At 36.4% G+C, this 20,599-nt stretch overlaps 1 protein-coding gene across 4 annotated transcripts; it reads right to left on the bottom strand.

Moving 5' to 3' along the window:
- Nucleotides 1-784: 784 nt before the first annotated feature.
- On the bottom strand, nt 785-20,325 carry LOC107878744 (1,4-alpha-glucan-branching enzyme 3, chloroplastic/amyloplastic). 4 transcript variants are annotated; one of them, XM_047393344.1, is made up of 23 exons: nt 19,777-20,253; nt 17,962-18,033; nt 17,738-17,802; nt 16,496-17,173; nt 15,047-15,219; nt 14,636-14,725; nt 12,997-13,072; nt 11,729-11,836; nt 10,083-10,173; nt 9,027-9,128; nt 8,656-8,758; nt 7,898-8,035; nt 7,731-7,802; nt 7,494-7,598; nt 6,839-6,916; nt 6,635-6,743; nt 5,993-6,013; nt 5,886-5,944; nt 5,510-5,614; nt 2,223-2,308; nt 2,009-2,063; nt 1,681-1,761; nt 785-1,565 (listed from the first exon to the last, which is right to left on the bottom strand). In XM_047393344.1, the coding sequence occupies exons 1-22, from the start codon at nt 20,094-20,096 to the stop codon at nt 1,729-1,731; spliced, it is 2,739 nt and encodes a 912-aa protein (XP_047249300.1). In that variant the 5' UTR covers nt 20,097-20,253; the 3' UTR covers nt 785-1,565; nt 1,681-1,728. The 4 variants fall into 4 exon arrangements, with proteins under 4 accessions (XP_047249300.1, XP_016581339.2, XP_047249301.1 ...); XM_016725853.2 differs by lacking the exon at nt 5,993-6,013 and having other exon boundaries at nt 5,886-5,966; nt 6,636-6,743; nt 19,777-20,325; XM_047393345.1 differs by lacking the exon at nt 5,993-6,013 and having other exon boundaries at nt 1,686-1,761; nt 5,886-5,966; nt 6,636-6,743.
- Between the last annotated feature and the right edge of the window lie 274 nt (nt 20,326-20,599).

The following is a 20,599-nucleotide window of genomic DNA, read 5'->3' as shown; positions in this document are numbered from 1 at the left end:
AAGGAGTGATAATATTGTTTTCTTGTTCTTTTTTTTTTCTTTTTTATTGTTAAGAAACTTCACATTCCATTTGTACGGTTTTGGTCTATGAAGAGAGCCTCTTTTTTTCTATCTGATATTTGATCTATGTATTGGAGTCCGATTACATATGACTTCATGCATTGCGGAGCCCATTTGTAAGGCGACGCTCGCAAAGGGATTGTTTTCCATTTTCAAGACTCAGACCCGAGAGACCTCTAGGTAAAGGCGGAGAAATCTCAAACAGCTTAATCATCTCCTCGTCTCCATTCTTTTATTTGCCCTTTTCATGTATGTCTCTTGTTTGTATGACTTATCGATGCTAAAAGCCAGCCAACCACTCTCTACACCTTTTTATAAAGCAAATTTGAAATTTGAAATTTATAAATTCTAGCAATTCTTCACTTGCCATCAAACCGTAGACGTAGTTATGCTATTAGGTGAGTGTCGCAACTTATTATATATACACATTTACTGAATTTTTAACGGATACACAATCTGGGATAAAGCTATTGATTTCTGCCGAATACGTAAACTAAATTATGTTTCTCCCCTGATGATATCACAAGTTAATTAAGGCTAATAGTACAAAAATATATGAATTACTGTATCAGTATATATAACTGAAATCCTTCAAAAAGATAGCAGTTTGAGACTTCAACGAAGAAGAAAAAATATGAATAGCAATCATAGATATCTTACCAATCCAATTGTTATTTTTTCTAAATGGAGGAAGACAACTACATTTGATATAAGACACAATATATGGACTACAATTCAACTCCATGAATGGTAAAAGTGGAGTGAGATTAGATAGCATTATGTTACCTAAAAGCAAACAATATAAGTATTTAGCCTTCGTCTTCTAAATACATGACAATCGACGAAGATGTAACATGTAAAATTAAACAAAACAGTCTGAGACCAACAATGATATACAAGAGTTGACTGTCAGAAGCCACACACATCTACAAAATGAGTATCTACTAGATAAACGTGTGGTTATACAAGACTGGACATTAGTAGAAATGGTTACAATTGACAAAAGGTGCAAGTAGCACAAATGTAAATAGAATAACATAAGAGGATGTTGCATGAGAATCGTTTGACTCTGATGTAAAACTCAGGATGCATGCCCTTCTCTTAGAGGTGTCTGTATTATCTTAGAACCAATAACCTGATACCACGATGTTTACAAAACATGACTCAACACCCGATGTCAAATTGAAGTTCTGATTGATGTGAATGCTCTTATATACACTGGCAACTTCAATGGTATCAGAGCCCACCACCCGTTAATGTGTGTATCCTAAAGCGAGTGATGGTTTTACTGGGGCCTGAGAAATCTTAATCAGGTATATGCCTATGGCCCTTGTGACGAGCCAATTTTTTTTTTCCCGTGCTCCATTGCAAAGGAGAATCGACTATCCAGATGCTGAAGGCAAAAGTTCACAATAACAGACTAGCCAACAGCCCATGCTCAAGAATCACAGAAACTCATCTCGGAAAGGCCACAGTATTGATCAGTATAAGGGGCAAAGCAAAACCTGTTAAAGATAAGAAAACAGCTTGAATAAACTATAAAAGCTTGACGAATAAGCATGAGGGCGCTTCAACACATGTTTAGCATCTCAGTCAAACTGATACGTAGTGTGAGCGTACCTTTCCTTTTGTATCATAATATGAGGCACCTTTGACTACTACGAGTGATCATGCTCTTAGAATTCGGGTCAATTTGTAGACCTGCAGGAGTTAAACCAATTAATCAAGCGTTCATCGGTCATGACCTGATGGCAGATGAAGGATGTCTAGAGAGGCTGTTTCAACATATATGTAATTCACTAGTGCTTTCCGAAGGAAGACTCGCTTTTTCAGAATAGTATTTCTTATAATACCTTTTAATAGCTTTGAGATACTTTAAATATGTTGTTAGTTCATAGCTTCTACCTTGGAAGCCCAAATTGGGACAAAAAAGAAGAGAAATCCAAACCTGAGCACTTCTACTTGGTAGAGGCACTTCCAAGCAAATTCTCTTTCCATCAGCTCTGACATGGAAATATTAAGACATGCATTATATAGAAGTTAATACGGAGATCATGTAAAACACTGGAATTTATCTTCCTACTAGAAGTACAGCACATAAGTAAGCAACTAGATATGAGTCATGTAAAAACACGTGAAAAAGGAAAGGAAGTGATTGTTACCTTCTATTAATGGTTCTTTGAAGATTCTGATCATGGCCAAATAGTCCTCTACCACCATACTTCTTTTCATCCGTATTTAATGTGATCTATAAAAGTTTGCCGAACAATAAGGTAAGAAATAGCCAGAGAAGTTACAAAATTCTAGATCAAGCAATCAAATAATATGTCGACTATGTTCCTCGATAGATGTACTATTCTCTGAAATTTCAAGTTATAGCTAGAGACGCTAGGAAATACATAGGTCGGGTAATCAATGATATGTCAACTGTATTGACATAAATGATATAGCATTTTAGGACCACAAGTTTCAGAAGTCTCATACACACACAACTGTTATGACATGTTTTAGACAAGTTTCAAAAGTCTAACTCCTTTCTTAATATCCATGTCCAGTCAAATAGGCTCACATAAATTGAAACAGATGGAGTAATACTTTTCTTCTGTGTTCATGAGAGAGAGAGAGAGAGAGATTAGGGCAAAAATGATCCTCTACTCACACAAGCTAGTGGTTTTCTATAAATTTACTATGGAGGCAAGCATAGAAGTAGGGACAGAAAAAATAGCTACATAAATCTTTTCAAAATGCAGACGCGTAGTTGATGATCCTGTTTTTCACACTTTCTACCCATGTTTTATGTGGGAGTGAGATGAATAAGGGACGACCTGGTTCATACCTACTCCGTAGGTGTCGGGGAGGGGGGACCACTCCGGGCCTGACCTACGCGCCCTCACCCCAGCTTCGCTGGAGGGGCGTTTCGAACCCCCGACCCTGGCACACCACGGTAAGCAAGCTTACCGCTGAGCCAAGGCCATCCCTCGGGAGTGAGATGAATATATGAGAAATATCAATCTGTCATGCAAGCTGGTGCCTTTTCTAATTTACCAGGGAGGTAGGTTTAGATACTGTTCCACATTCCCTCAAGAAAGTGAAAGATCCACGAAATATTTTATCTCGCAACTTATATGAAAATAGAGGTGTGACCATACGACAGTGTATACTTCTAAGATACTACAAAGCAACCACTGTAGACACCTAATTTCGTCCCTCTCCGATATCGTTTTTACCCGTTTTTACCTTATCCTACCGTGTACCCTCACCCGTGTGATGATCCCTCCACAAATAACAAAAAAAACAATCCCCTAACTAATTTTGTCTTATCTTAATATTCTAACAACCCAACCAACCAAAAATTGACAACACATCCTAACAACCTACCCAATCAAAATAAAACACATCACACCTACCCCCTAACCCACGTGACCGCACGTACCCTACCTCACTACCCCACCCTCACCTCATATATACACACACAAAGGGACATATTCAGCAGTTTTGGGGATGGAGAAAAAGCAGAACATTCCGATTTTCTTTTCTTGTTCACAGGACACTCCACGGAATACACAGATCCATTAACACAAAAACTGACCATCTTCTTCAATAATCCACACGCCATACCCACAATTCACAGAAAAAACACTCTCACACTCTCAATTCCCATCACCACACAGATTCCCACTTTGGATTGAATTCACTCACACAGAAAAAGGATTCCTCCATTTTTTAGAGTTCAATAGAAACAAATCTCACGCTTTTACCACCATCACAACCGACCCGACCCGACTTCTCTCCGGCGACGGCAACAGTCACCGGTACGACCTGAACTCTCTCCGGCGATTGCAGTTCTCCGGCAAATCAACTTGAACCAGACCCACAATTGCAGAAATCATTTGAGTTGGGTTGTTCTTAAAAAACTGGGAAACTGATTGTTGGCACTCAACTGATCGTGAAGTTGCCCTCATGATTCTCATGGCTTACCTTTCATATGTGATGGCGTCGATGTTTGACTTATGCGGAATTCTTACCCTATCTTTTCTGTGGGATTGTCATGTTACACTATACCTGGCATAACGTGACCATCAAGTTTTTTATCTCATCAAATCGTTTATTGATCTGGATCTGTTCAGAAACGGGTGGTTGTTTTATTAATTTCTTCATACTTGTAAGGTCATAATGGAGAGAATTTACATGCTCGGCACTCGGAGTGCCCATTCATAGGCTTGTACAGGCTGCTGATTCGGTTTCGATTTGGAGAGTCGAGATTTCATTGGTGTTTATCGAGGTTCTTGAAGCGGCTCTTATTTCTCTTATTAAAATCAATCAAAAGCTCTTGAGGTCCATCTCTTTACTCCCGTACTTTCTTCTTTATTTTATTTTGTTGAAATGGCTATGATTATGTGTTAGGTGATTGTAATTGTTTGATGTTGTTGATGTTATGATCACGTGCTTGGTGATGTGACTCCGGTGGTATGATGAAAGAAGTTGATTAGTTTTAATGGTGCGATTGATTAAAAGGAATTTTGGGGAGGGAATCAAAAAATCGGTAAAAAGTGAATATTATGGTATCTTAATTCATTGTTGAAATGTGATATGTCGTCGAGCGGATAGGCAAACAGTAGGCTGGGTAGGCAAATGTAGAATTGGTGAATTGTCGGAATGTTTGAAATGTTTTTTTTGAATGTCTTGTTTACCGTATTTGAAAAGTGTATTCATTTGGCCGGGAAATGTCCCGAGGTATTTGTATTTATTCACCGGGGAATGCCCCGACGTACTATGTTGGCGAAAAATGATCGCGATGAAGGCCCGCGGCATCGGGTAAGGCATTGGAGCTTAGTCTAGAATTAGTTTGGACTAGGATTTATATTTTCGTATTTTTCTATTTTTGGACTGTATAATTGGACTGGACTTTACATTTTTGTATTGTTTTGTTTTGTTTATTGTTTGATTATTTTGCGTGCTTTTGTGTGGTTTATACATTTCGTAATGCCAAAATAGTTGATACACTCTACCAAGCGACCGTGGTTGAACCACGGGATCGAGGGGTGCCTAACACCTTCCTCTCGGTCAACAGAATTCCTTAGCCGGAGTCTCTGTTCGCAAACCAGTTTAAAGTGTCAAATGGTTTTTGAAAAGGATTTTCTAATGGTGACTTGGCACACCAGATTAGGCCAAGTGGCGACTCTGAATAAAAAAAGAAAAAAAAATGTTAATAATCCTTTTCCAAAACAAATTTTCATCTTTTGTCACTTTAATAATTAAAACCCTTTCGACCCTTAAAACATAATCTTTGGAGTACGAAAAAGGGGTGTGACAACCACCACTATTTTTCGATTGAATCGGCTGCATAAAACATCAGCCACAAGGGAGTGAAGGGACAGCATATGTTGAACAGAAACTTCAAAAATTTAGACCGGGGCATTTAGCAAGAAAAGGATAAAATGACACTTACTTGATACTCTCCAGCTTCTTCTACACCTATAGTGTATCTTTCGTAAGAATTGACGGGATGAAAGTTGAACACAAAGAGATTGGGCCCTCTCAAGTAAGAAATCACCTGTTCCAAAAATAATCAGTCTTTATGTTCAAGAAATAAATGTTTGTCATAGAAACTAGCTATATTGATAAATTCCAGTTGATGTTCTTGCCAAAAGCAGGGTAACAGACAACTAAAATATGAAACACCTGATCCCTAGTTAGGAAACGTCAATATAGGGCCCTCTCGAGCATCACCCTTCTAATTCTCATCAATCAGGCACACTAGAAACGAGATACAGACAAAAGTATTACTAGAGAAATATCAAATAAAAGAGAGACAGCATTTGCACCATGGTAGTATCATTGACATGGTGAATGTTGGCAAGACCTCTGGACAGAATTCTCCCATTTTTATCCAAGTCCATCATATCCTGAAAATGAAAGAAGTCATTTCCATTTTTATCCAAGTCCATCATATTATCCAACCAATCGCATCAACCAACTAAAAAGAAAAAAAATGGTTATGGAGAGGTGATAAGTACCATTCAAGTAAGACATAAAACAATAAAGACGGAGTAGCAAATGAACCTCAATCACTAATGCACAACTATGTGAGCCGCCTTAATTGACCATACAGTATATCTTTTCCACATAACATCAGAAAAGGTTGCTTTGGCTGTATGGCATGTGGAAGCCTAAATATATATTGTTTCCAACAAAATATCTACTAAAGAGGGCACTATTTTTTCACCACAGAATATTGGAATAGGCACACCGAATATCAGAAAAAGGTTGCTAGGTCGTGTGGAATCCAAGCTATCTCTACTCCAAAATCATACAGATAATGCTAAAAAGTACACTAAAAGGGGAGATAAATTTAGTGACAGTCATTTACTAATGACCAACAACAAAGCCTCCCTTGCATTGCTCATATGGCGTATTTTCTCCTCACAGAGTATCAGAAAGATTCTATCAGGATTAATAAAAATCAAACAATGATGCATGGAAATGGAACAAATTTACTCCTCGAGGGGAAAGGGAGACAGAGATAGATAAACAGCAGAGTGCATTTTGCATAATTAAAAGTTAGGTGTTCACACCTTATCAAATGAGAACAATTGATAATGTACATCATTTTCCAACAGATCCCAGCTGCGGTTAGCTAGTGAAAATGAGAAATTGTTGCTTGACATTGGAAACTCAACTCTCTGTTGCAGGAAACAAATGTCATTTGGTACTAAATCTACTGTACAATAGTTGAGCACATTCACAAATCGTGTAAGTAAAAAATAACTACTCACACCTTTGGGTGACCAAATTCATTGCCCATGAAGTTGAGGTATGCATGACCACCAATGGTACATGTAATTAATCTGATCATCTATTTAATACAAGAAGATTCCAACCATAATTAGACAACGTCCAATGCATGGGAATATCAAAGAACATAGCACACAAGTGATCCAAAATTATGCTGAAAAGAGGGAAATAGCCTAGTGCATGCTTTAAAAAAGCATTCCCTTGGATAAGGGGTTTATCTGAAGGACTAATCTACTAACCAGAAAATCAATAAAATCAGATTCATCAAGCTGAATTATTTTTCTGAGAAGAAGAAAATATTAAAAGGCTAGTTTCTTGTTGAAGCACATACAAGTTTCACATGAACGCCACTACGTATTGACTGCAAAATTAAGAATGATGATAATTGTACAAAGGTTAAATTGACCTCAAAAAAGAGGTAAGCATGTATGCTCACGGAACATTATTGATTTTGGCTGGATTGCCAAAATAGAGTGAGACAATATTAGTAAGAGACCAGTGTAGGGAGGCTGCTCATAGTATCAGATCTGATCAACCAATGGTAACCAAGAAATGTCAAACAACTATGCTAGCAGCCTCTAGATGGTAGAGGATATTTACTTTCTACATGGAGTGTAAATCACAAATTAAGAAATTACCTTGTGTAACGAGCAGCCTCTAACCAATGACTCTTGTGATATGGAAGATTTCCCCAGGGAGTTACCAATCAGTATTTCTGCGAAGGAGCAACCTCCAGAAATGGACTAAAGAGAAGGAGAATTACAACCAATCAGATAATGTTGATTACAGACTCAGTGACCTTTACAATATGAAGGAATGGTAAAGGAAAGGGGAGAAAAGTCATAAATGTAAGACAAAAAAAAAATTGTAGCTACCTGGTTGTGATTTTCTGCATACAAAAGCATCTTATCAGTATTTTGTCTGTTACCCACTAATGTACTAACGATCTGAATTAAGACAACCAAATTAAGAACACCAACAATTACAGCATTAGATATTCAAAAGGAGAAAAATCTTGTAAGCCAATAACTCAAGATTCAACCTTACTCATGCACCATTCATGATCAGGAGTATTTTCAAGTAATGCAAGCCACATCTCTGAGGCGGAAAGATTGGCAAAATAATCAAAGCCCAGTCCACCTTGTGAAGTTTGGTCGCAGAGTCCAGGATACAGTGTTGCCTATGTAACAGAAAAAACTTTATCAAAGGACGGTTAAAGGTCATTGATTTAGAAGCACGATGTGCAGGGATTAGTAAGGTATGAACTGTAATGCAGGATAAGTGAGACATGGAATTTAATGCAAGGATAGTAATTTAATTATGTAAGGATTATATGCTATTGGATATTTATTGTTGTATTAAAATTTATTATACATTGATGTTTTACTTTTAACAATAAATATTAGTACTACATGAAGGATTTATTTTTTCATTTATAAGATCAAACCAAACATTGTATAAAACAACATTGAATTTTATGTGGAGATTATTTCTCCCTTACTCCAACCAAAAGTCACCCAAAGGTCACAAACTACAAGCTGCACGTGAAAAGGAAGGAGATCTGACACGTCTACTAATACAAGACCAAGAAATAAACTTGCACAAGTAGAACACTCAAAAATGAGTTATCTTTACTTATCAAGAAACGTTTAGTGAATTATCTTTCAAGAAACATCTTAGAGTAACATAAGGTATACTCAGCAGAACCAAGTTCAATAACAAAGGATGTCTACTTCCTCAAAAGCATCTCGGATAGCAATGAACAATTTCAAGAGAATTGAAAAAGATCACTTTACTTACATCCTCAGCAATCGTAATCACATTAGGATGAAGAGTATGTAGTACTTCATTTGCTAATATGAGGTACAATAAGGCATCCTTGTCAACGTATTGGTTACAGTACCTGCAACAACAAATGTTTTAGATTGTCGAAAAAAGACCACCCAACAGAAAGATGCTCATAATATTCCAAGTTGAGGTCCTTCTAGCTTTGTTTTTAATCCACATTACAATCTCTAGCACTTCCTAATCAATATAGATACCAAAATCCAGTTAAAGACCGCAAATATATTAATCTTAAATATATGTCATTGGTGAACTATGCATAAACATTTCATAAGTAAACAATGCATGAACAATTAACATGAACAAATTGAATTTTTGATGCTTACTCATCCATATCACCAGTAAATGAAGCAAATCCATTATGCGTATACAACATGGATGAGAGCGAATGAAAATGGAAGCCATCGACATGATACTCCTCCACCCACCTGAAAAATATCATTGTATAAACATGTCAAGAAAATATTTCTTGCACAATCATGCCTGTTAGGTGAAAGCATTTCGTTTGAACAAAGAACTTCGTTTCTTAAGCAGAAATTGCATGCACTGATGTATCAGTCGTACTGTTACTGTGGATCTATGAGACATTACTAGAAAGAGAACATACATGCTACCACCTAACTAGACACTAGCAATCCAAATAAACATTAACAAGGAGATGACACTCTAATAGACGATCACTGTTAACAAACAGGTTCACCTCCACTAAGTTGGTAGATAATTCTCAGTTCACAAATTTTCTTACGAGGTGCCAAATCTCTTATCTCCGCTTACTTAAAGGCTAAAGCAGAGTTTTCTTTCTTCTTTCTTCTTTCTTCTTTCTTCTTTCTTCTTTCTTCTTTCTTCTTTCTTCTTTCTTCTTTATACTTTATACTTTCTTCTTTATACTGGGGGCTGGGGTAATAGAGTTTCTTCGAGAGGAGCAGTTCCTTATCTAGATTCATGCGACAGGAACGAGGATCACTGAATTCGAACCATGTTCCAGGGATAGAAAAGACAATTGAGTACAATTTCACTTTGATAAATATGAAAAAGGAATTTCATCTGGGAAAGCGGCATGGGGGTGCATGCCAGTGAGCAGAAGCAATTAAGAATGCTCCCAAGAATGAATCTACTTTAACACATTGTGAATTGAGGGCGAGGACTTATTTTTGTATTTTCCACCTGATACAAATGAACTACAACATGAGCCTATATATAGGAGTAAAGTACAGTAAAATACAGCAAGAACTTAATAGTTAAAGGATGGTGGTGCATTTATTGCATTACCAGCAACATTTATTAGGTTCCAAACCTCGACTTCCAAAAAAATTTAAACCTAGCTACGAAACTGAGAGGATAGCATGCATAGGATGGAAATCATATAACAACTATAAACTCACCAGTTCAGATTTGAAAGAAGAAAGTGCAGAACATCAAGATCTCCATATTTGAACATCCGTGTGCCCCAGAATTTGTGGAGTCCACGTTTACCTAGTTATGTAGTAACTTCAGAACTCAGGATTCAAAAAGAAACTGAAAATGTTTAATAATATATAGTTCTTTTACCAAGTTACTAAAGAGAAACTCCAACTTATTAGAACATATATCAACATAGGAATGCAACACAAATAGTACATTGGATAACTAGTAGAATGAGCAGTGAATATGGTGTCTGACTTGCTTCAAGTTAGAAATCAAGATAAATCTCCAAGCCTGACGATCCTCTTGTTATATTCTGTCTGACCAAGCATGAACTGAAGTTTATATTTTTATGGCTGTGTACAATAGAAGTACTTGTTTTTTGAATTAAATCAGGTATAAAGTTTTTTATATAAATATATAAAAAGGTAAATGAGGAAAACAAATTAGAAAAGGAAAAAGGTTGACCTTTCACGGATAATACACTACCTCCCATTTATACTTTTTTCATTTTGTGTATGACAATAATTGACTTTATTATTAGGGTAAATTGAGACACACACACATAAGCACGTCTACATACATTCATGTGAGTGTATGCGCACCCCCACAATAGTGGAGATATAACTCTAGTTTGGAGGAAACCAAAAGCAGCTTGGCTATAGTCATCTCTGCACCTAGTGTTGTCTCATCACTCCCAGAGACACATATAGAGGTTGTTGATGTTCTATTTCCACACAGTACATATGTGAATCATGTCGGGGTGAATGAAAACAAGAAAATAGAAGTTTTCAGACAAATAATAGTCAATCGCGAAGGAGTACAAGATGAAATAGACACACATATATGGGTTATACTTAGCAACTAGGCATACTAGGGCAAATGAATAGCTAGCAGTACTTAAAACTGCACCATGGAAGAGCATGTGTCACATAAATGCACGTTGGGTTTAAGCATGCCAATACTGCAAATGCCTGCGTCACACATGGCCAGTCGTTTAGCACGTGGTCACGTGCATACAAGCCACAACCAACTGTTTTCCAATTTACCTTTCCAGTTTTTGATGATCTTATGGGAAATAATGATACAATGATTTAGAGGCTTTTCCGCATATCTATTTTCAAATCCATTACAGGCTCTTCAGAGCAATAAAAGAGGGTATGAGCACTACAATGGATCTAAGGTAATAAAAGATTGTGATTTAAACATATTCAGAATTTGACACCAATTTCATCTTTATACCAATAGCAAATTTCACTCCAGTGTTGAATCAAAGACTGTTATCAAAGACCATATGTCTTGTTCAATGTACAGTTGAATATACCTAAGGGACAATAATTGTGCAACAGATATTTGAGATAGTTAGAGATCCCTACGTAGAGCTCAATCCTTTTCCAATACGATGTAGCTGGTATAGGCTTAGCCAGCAATTATTTTTGTCGTGTAGCAGTTCCAAAATAGATACTAGTATAACAGCAATGTAAGCAAATTGGCTGGCGAATCCCAGCACCACATATCACAAATGACACATGCATCTGGGAACACAATTTATGATTTTATAATGTAATAAATGAAAAATAATCAGCGAGTCGGGTGCTTTGGAACATTCTCACTTCGAAAACTGTACCAGTGTGGAAATAGCAATCATTTGTTCCATCGAAAAGAGATAACCCAACCATTTCATCTGCTGCTGCATAAGAGTGCACAATTTCCAAAAAGACGAGCAGCCCAAGCCCTGCTAAAACAGCTGATTAGTAAAACCCAATACAGGTAAAGAGAAATCATAACGAGGAGGTGCATCACAATGTTGTCCAGAAATTTCATTAACATAAAACAATGTCTATAATTATTACCAGCACACCAAGGTTAAAGGCAAGAAGAGACATAAGCTGGAGACGGTATTGGAAAATCTTTTCTTAATTTAAAAAACTAAGTTGACATGTTGCGTCTTGGATCCCTTTCTTTTTTTTGAGAGGAATGTTGTGTCTTTCATCTCTCTTTGGAGAGAAATGTTGTTTTACATCTAATAAGTAAGAATCACTGAGACACCATGATTTGCCTCAAAAAGAAGAAATTTAATTATATCAACATGGTTTTAAGACATTTCTTGGAATGGTTTGAAGGAGGCGTGTCTTAGAATAATTTGAATGCGCACAATATAGCCTCCTCTGGTTAATAGGACTATCTATCAATATATTCCCAAAAATTAATAAAATATGTTCACAAGACTCCTACTTTCCTTGGAAAGTAAATGGCGTTTTATGCTTCCGATGCGGCCAAGCGTAGGAAGGTGGTAAGTAGGTTCTGCAAAAGAGTAACGTCTTAGCTTAAGGCAATTAGCTACAAGGACTAGTTAGGATGAAACTCATTTAATTCTTTTTATTCAGGTCGAGTAATTTGCAGAGCGGGCGTAGAGGTTTAGGTTTATGGAATATCTAGTAATGAATGAGCATCTTCTAATCTCAAGAAACCAAATGGAATATATTAAGCAAAAATAGCTTCCACATAAACCTGACAGAAAGTTAATGTCAAGGAATTGCTGGGGTGAGAACTCATTTAATAATTTTGATCAGGTTGACCAATCTGCAGACAGCACAGCACATATACGCTTATAGGTATCCAAGAATACCTTACGAGCATTTTCTGAAGCAAGAAACCAAATGAAAATGCTATACTAAACAGAAAATATAGCTACTAAATGAGTCCAACGAAAAGTAAGTGTATATCAAGTAATCAATCAGTAAATGACACCTCAATCTCAATTCACAAATCATACAGAATATAGTTATCAGAAAAATAAAAGGAAAGACAAAGCAAATAATATGCAACATAAATAGTCACTAACAGCTTAGCAGGACAGAACTATATTAGACCAGGTCAAACGTCAAGGATTACCATGTGCTTCATCAATCAAGCGCTTGAAGTCATCTGGTGTACCATAACGGCTGCTAACAGCATAAAAGTTGGTCACCTATATAGGAAAAGAGGTGGCAAAATCATATTGATGGTGAGAAAGAAACTATAAGTCATCCTTATCAGAAAGAAACTATAAATCATAATGGCTGAGCAAGTTCCGAATCTATACAAAAAGGTTATAAGTTGTTGCCCAAAACACTATTTCCTAATAGCTAAAAAGAGTGAAAGGGATATAAAGATGCAATCTTTCAAATGCATATCTGACAATTGGTCAACTAAAATTGTTCAGTTTACACTGTTCATGAATTTGCAATCTGTTAATTTTACCAGACAGGAACGCTGACAAACAACAGCTTATGCATTTGATATATTCCATATAGTGATTAAGTATAGGAAAAAGGGCATCAACTGTATATTTGCCTCAAACAAAGAGAAAATATCCCAGCATCTAGCTTCCTCTCTCAGTTTCCAACGTAAAACATCATATGTGCACTTAGCTTACTATTATAACTCTTTAAAATAGAAATTTATGTTCAGTTATAGGTTTGGAAACAAGAGGTGTTAGAAGATGGAAAATAAGGAGTACTAGTCATTCAGCTAGTTTGATAAGGAAGTAAAAGAGTTTTTTGCCGTCGCTTTACTGTAGAGGAAGAAAATACTCTCTCACTTCCCCTCCATCAATATTATACAACCATTTTACTGCATCCTTTAACAAAGTAAACCAATAAATAATTTTCTTCTTCAACGTCTAACTCCCCTACCTAGAACTACTAAGCGATTAGGGAAAAGAACTGAATTTGGATAAACGAATCATTTGCCAACCAAACAACTGAATTCCCCAAAGCCCCTTCACCAGTGACACCCCATTCTCATCCCTGTCATCACCACTGACCACTAAAATCCTCCATATTGGTCCTTCACTACCACCGTTAACCTGTCACCACTCTCTCCCTGTCACCACCGAGGGAACTACCAAGCCCCACCTTACATCAACATCATTTCCTTCCATAAAATCCTATTGTCTCAAATGTAGAGACATACCCACGCACAAAATTATTTCCATGCAAAAGCAGAGACGGAAGTCCACAATTGACAGATTAACTCCTTTCACCAATCATTTTTTCATTCCTCAACTGTCTCATTCTCGCCACTCTAGAGACACATACAAAATGGCACAAAGTTCGCATTTCTTTTTATTTTTTTATTTTTTTTTTGGTAAGGAGCAGTAGTTCACATTTATATTCTGCTCTTCAGAGGCCATTACCAGTAGAGAAAACCACTCAAAAGAACTAGAAGATATTCAGTGCTAATTCTAGACTATATTTTTTCTTTCTTTTTTTCTTTCTCTAAAATGTCTTCTGTTAACCTCTTGGTGTTATTCAATAAAAAGTTCCCAGGAAAAATAGTTTTAAGGTAAGGCTCAGCACAAGAGGGAGCATTGTCGCCTATCACCAAGTTCAAGCCTTGTTGACCATGTAATAAATCCCAAAATAATGTGAAAGTCTAGTAATGGCTCGCCTCTTTATAGCAGGAAGCACAAAAGAAGTTCAATTTTGAGAATGTATCATATGTAACTTCCAGGGACAAAGAATTGAGAGGAAACTAATTCTTAACTCACTCTATATCCAACAGTGAAATAATCCTTATGCTCGACAACTCCAATTATTTGTATTGCATTGTATCCAGCTTCTTTTACATGCGGGAGGACCTGGAATAGCAAGAAGAATATATATATTAAAGGAAAGCAACTTGCAAAGACAAAGAAAAGCGGTAACAGATTCTTTATCCATACAAATGCAAGAATATAGAAGAAAAGAAAAATACTCTTTCAGCGTAGGACAAAATATTTCTTCTAAAACAGACCTTTCTTTTAATAATATGGATTTAGTTCAGATATCACAACCTAAACCAGAGACTGAAAGACAATCATATTTCTACTCAACAGAGGCTCACCAAGATTTTCAAGAGTTAACACTTGCAAAAAAATTTATATCAACACTAATTGCAAGATAAAGTGCAATGTGGTCACCTTGCTTATAAAATCATTGAAAGAGGAAATTTTTGGTTCCTGACCAGAGATACCAATATGACATTCATATATGCGCAAGGACTTAGGCTTGACTGGTTGCTTGTGTTTCCACTTGTAAGCATACTCAGGAGTTGGTTCCCAATGGACTGCCACTGCTTGCTTCCCGTCTGCATCTGAAAAAGAGTAAAGTAGTTCAGCAACATCAATACATACTACAGCTAAATCAAAGAATGGACTTACGGTAGCTAAAGAAATAAGAAATGAAACCAACATCAATGATATGATTATGTCCTGCATCTCTTTTCCAGTGGGCATGGAGATTCAATTAAGAATCATCTACTCAAAATGCTAATCACAATGCAAAAGTCAATTATGGAGTCCCTACAACCCCCTTCCCCACCCCTCCCCTTCTCTCTCTGCTGGAACTATTCTGCAACATTGCTTACCCCCTCCTCCCTTCACAGATAAAAAGAAAATTCACCAAGATAAAACTTATAATGCTAAACACAACGTACAAGTCGATTGTCGAGGCTCCCTCCCTCCCTCCCTCTCACTTTGTGCTGGAAATATTCATGCGACAATTGCCGACCCCTTCCTCCTTTCACAGATAAGACTAATTTCTTTTTTTTCACCAAGATATTATAATGCATCAGTTTATATATTCACAGACCTTTCGATAAGGTAAATTATACACACCAAGAGTGTATGCTACTTACCCCTCCACCACTTCAATTCAAAGTGGTCGTCTACCTTTTTCCATTCAACCTAAATGACTCTTGATGCACGTACATTTACCTCCAACCAGGTTAGGGGGTAGTTAGGTCTAAGCTTGCTGCTGAGCACTAGACTAGGTAAATGCGACCCGTTTTACTCTTAAAGCTCCATCCGCTACTCAGCCTTCTTATCAGCAAATTAATGAATGGGGTTTTTGAACAAGACATTCGAAAAGAAAGAAGTGTAAGCATGCAAGAATACATTCACAAGGTACAGTTAACTCATAATAAACACTACACATTTTGTAGCTTATCACACACCCAAACGTGTAGCTTAGCAGTCAATGACACCGGAATAAATCATGGAAAATCAAGATTCAAATCCCAATGGATACAAAAGAACACTTTGTGATTTCTTACCCACGTGTTTTAGTAAATATGTGTACACCACCATTGACAAAAAAATATACACATATATTTATTTATACGTGTGTGTTGTAACTTGTCATATCTACAAGTGGACATGCATGCATAAAATCTTAAGCCTGTAAATACTCATACATTTCTGCATGTCACAGACACATCATTTAGGCAGACAAATCAAATACACCAAAAGAAAATATTCATAATTCTAAATGTTTCAGTGCTTCTTCTTCTTGTATCTCGGCTAATTGCATATTAACCAGCTATGAAGGTAATAACAGTACATAAATACCAATAAACAGTGCTTGTTTACCTGGAATGACAAAAGTAGCCCATGCAGGAACTCGTTCAAGAGGCCCATTTGGTGTATTGAAATACACTCTGTATTGGCTTCCGTGAGGTAGAGCAGGCATATATTTCTGTACCCAACCGTTCCTTCCTTTTTTAGTTTCCAACCAGTAAGGAATAGGAGGCTGCTTCATACGAAATTTCTTAAATGATTCAGGATCACCTATAACATTGAAAATATCATATTCTTTTCCATTATCTATCACATCATACGACGGCAAATTGCTTGCTGAATCGTTTTTTTGTTGCTCTTTCAAAGCCTTGTATCGTGTGGCTGCATCAGGCATTTCTTCTAGTTCCTCTTCTGTTTGGGGTCCATTTGGTCCGAACATTTCCTCATATAACTTTGCTGCCACCTCATAACGTGATTTAATGAAGCGATCTTCTCCAGGTTCCCAATACTCATCATTTGCTTTTTTAAAGATTTCCTCAACTGTAATACCAGTGTCACCTTTGTCATAGTCATCCACGTAATTGTACTGTTGAAAATACAATTTATCAGGTTCTTCTCCTTGACGTAATTTATCTTCAAGAATAATAAACCAGTACCCATAATCGTCATGACCAAAATGACCCTCTCTGGCACAATTATCAGTTGTGGACCAACCATTAAAGTCACCAATCAGAGCACAGTAGCGAGCACCTGTTTCAACATCTTGGCACTTGTATGTCAAAACTATAAGGAGAAAAGAACAACGAGACAATTCCTGACCATCAAGAGCTAAATGTACTCCCCCATCCCATCCAATTGTGTCACACAATTGACGACACAAAAAGTGTTACATGACTTGCAGATAACCTCAGAGTTGGAATTAAACATCGATGAATTATTTGAATGCATGCATAAAGGTTGCTTTACAAGGGAAACCCCAATCAAGTCTTTTTCTCCAGTGATATTGCATCATAGTCTTAACATGAATCGCTAATTGAATTAGATAGATATGGAACTTGACGGCAATAATGAAAACAGAAGATATCAAATAGTGAGCAAGTTTCAAAATGTCATGGTAGTGGATGGATGAAGTTTAAAACGTTAATAGAGTTTATATACATGGTAGTTGCAGAATGGCTGGTGTCACTACAAAATAAGCACAAAACGGTAATGTCATAAGGATGTATGAATTAATACAAAAGAAATGAACATTAAGAAGATAAATACTGATACAAAAAACACATTAAGATGACCAATTCTTGTATGGATTTGAACCTGGAGCCCACTCCAAGTAATCCACTCGATGTTGCATGTTGCGATGCATACCCAGTAATTCGTATCTGTGAAATGGACATCTCGAATCAGGCAAAAACAATTCAAAACGCATCATATGATACTACTAGAAAATAGTCACAGAATGATACTCAGCCACAAACATAGATAGGGGAGAGGAAGCCAGAAGGCATATTTCAATGTCGAAATTCACACAGAAAACTAACCCTGTAGACATCTCCTTGAGACTGAAGTGACGAGTCAATATTTCATCCTTCAAGTCCTTCAATGATTTATATCTGCAAAGAAGAATGGTAGAAGAATGAAACACCCAGAAAAATGTTGCAGATCAAATGGTTCAAAAATCAAGTTGTAGGGGGGGAAAGTCTAAGAATACTCAAAATTCAAAAAGATATTTCTTCATTATTATTTTGGGTAAGGGGTTTCCAGAAAGTCCAAAAATCATAGAAATATCTTATGAGCAAAATTAGAAGATGGAAACAGTTGGAATCTTGACGAAAATCAGTTGTGAAGTTACAGCTGTTATTTTCTGTTAGTTCCAGTCCCAAAAAAGTGTTAGTTTTGTTAGTTTCTTCACACTGCAAATAACTTCACTATATAAGATGCTCAAATTGTAATAAGAGAGAATTGTGTATGTGGAATAGAATTTCCCCCCTCTTTCTGCTCTCTCAATTCCATACAGAGGTTTGTTCAAGGGTTTTTCTTCTTTTAGGTCCTTTAGAACACTGCAATTGCTCCTTCTCCTAGTTACCTCAAGAAAGAACATAACAATGGCATCTGAACAGGCTGATTCAAGGACAACAATGACAACCATGGATGAGGATATTTACGGTTGAGAACTTCAACTGCACATGAAGACATTAAGAAATCTATGGCTGCGATAGCAAGGAAGCAAGACCAATTCTTTGTTGAGATGAAGCAGATACTAGTTTCTTATTCCCGGCAATTATATTGCTAATTCCAATAGGAAATTTACGTAAAAGATCTCAACTTGTTTCGGCAATTCTGAAGATTGGTGAAATTTCTCATGATGATAAAATTGTTAGCCAAAAAGAATCTTGTCGGTTCAATTAATGAGAGTCTGAAATTGGTTTCAATTCGCATTATGAAATCACAAATACACGTCAACAACCCACAAGAAGCCACAGAATTTAGCAAGATCTTCTAAAAAGTCACATTCCAAAGAAAATGTTTAACATTTGCTGGCCAGTCTACTATTATAACCACAGAAGATGGAAACATTTTTTAATTTAGAATAAAATCAGTTGTGAAGATACAGCAGTTATTTTCTGTTCAAAAAATGATAATTCTGTTTGTTTCTTTCATTAGCTTCAGTACAAATGGTTTCACTACTCCCTCCATTCCTTTTACTTGTCACATTTCATTTCACGAAAGTCAAACTGCATGGACTTTGATCAACATTTTAAGATATATTTTTTCAACATAAATGTATGAGAAGTATCGCAACTTATAGTATTTTACTATTTTTCATATAATTTTCAAACATCTAAATTTAAAATACTGCATTACTCTAATTCAATTTAACTTGAAAATTAGTCAAATTGCCTCAAGTTAAGCTAAACATAATATATATAATTCAACTTAGCACTGAAAATTAGTCAAATTAACTCCCATTAAGCAAGATGTGACAAGTAAATGACTTCACTACTCCCTCCGTGCCTTTTACTTGTCACCTTTCATTTCACGGGAGTCAAACTGCATGGGCTTTGATCAATATTTTAAGATATATTTTTCCAAAGTATTAGTATGAGAAGTATCGCAACTTATAGTATTTTACAATTTTTCATATAATTTTCTAACACCTAAAGTTAAAATATTGAATTAATCCAATTCAATTTAGCTTGAAAATTAGTCAAATTAACTCTCGTGACGCCAACTATAATCAATCTAATTCAACTTAGCTCCAAAAATCAGTCAAACTAACTCCCGTGAAGCTAAACATGACAAGTGAAAGTGAAAACACGTAGTATAATTTAAGGCATTTCAAATGCAAAAGTCACCTTTCACGAAGAAACTGAGCAAAAGCCTTATGATTAATCTCATATTTACTCAGAAATCCAACAGGATCAATTCCTTTCTCCTCCTCCGACTTCTCCTTTTTATACTTCCCCGCTCGTTGCTTCCGTCTTTGCGGTTGCGGTTGCGGTTGCGGTTGCGGTTGCTCCGTTGCTGAGCACTTACATCTCGAAACTCGAGCCTGACGGCGGCTGCTCCGAACAATTGTAATTCCGCGACGAGTTCTGCTGCCGAACAATTGTGTGCTAATGCGAGTTTCGGTTAAAGACGAAGAAATTCGAATTGAATCCGTTAGAGAGAGCATTGTTATTGATAATTTCTGAGAAAGCTGGCCCGAACAACACGGCTACATAAGAAAAATGTATATATATTTATGGCTTAAGGAGGGAAGAAGATGAACTGGGTTTGTTTTTTTGGCTTAGTGATAAGAAGCGGGTACTGTAGCTAGCTATGTAAACGGCTACTCGGAGGACGTAAATGAAATTGAAAGTGACGAAATGGTTCTTTAACTTTGATGATAAGTTCAAAATAGACCTTTAAGTATTGTATTGTACAATTTTGATGTATTAAGTTTGTCAAAATTAATATTTTTAGTTCATTTATTAGTATAGCGATAGAATTCTGAGCTACATTTTTGGTGTGTAGGTTGATTGTTACTCACCATGTTATCATAATAGTGATTTGTTTTTTAAGAGATAAGATAATATGATAATTTATTGTTCTATGAAATAATATTATGTTATTGTCGCACATTATTCTATTTTGTATGTATATTTGTAATGTTTCTCGTATGACTTGCTTTATATC

The sequence above is a fragment of the Capsicum annuum genome, chromosome 7 (assembly GCF_002878395.1).
Source record: "Capsicum annuum cultivar UCD-10X-F1 chromosome 7, UCD10Xv1.1, whole genome shotgun sequence".
NCBI classification, from domain to species: Eukaryota; Viridiplantae; Streptophyta; class Magnoliopsida; order Solanales; family Solanaceae; genus Capsicum; species Capsicum annuum.
This window is presented reverse-complemented; position numbering and strand designations above follow the sequence as displayed.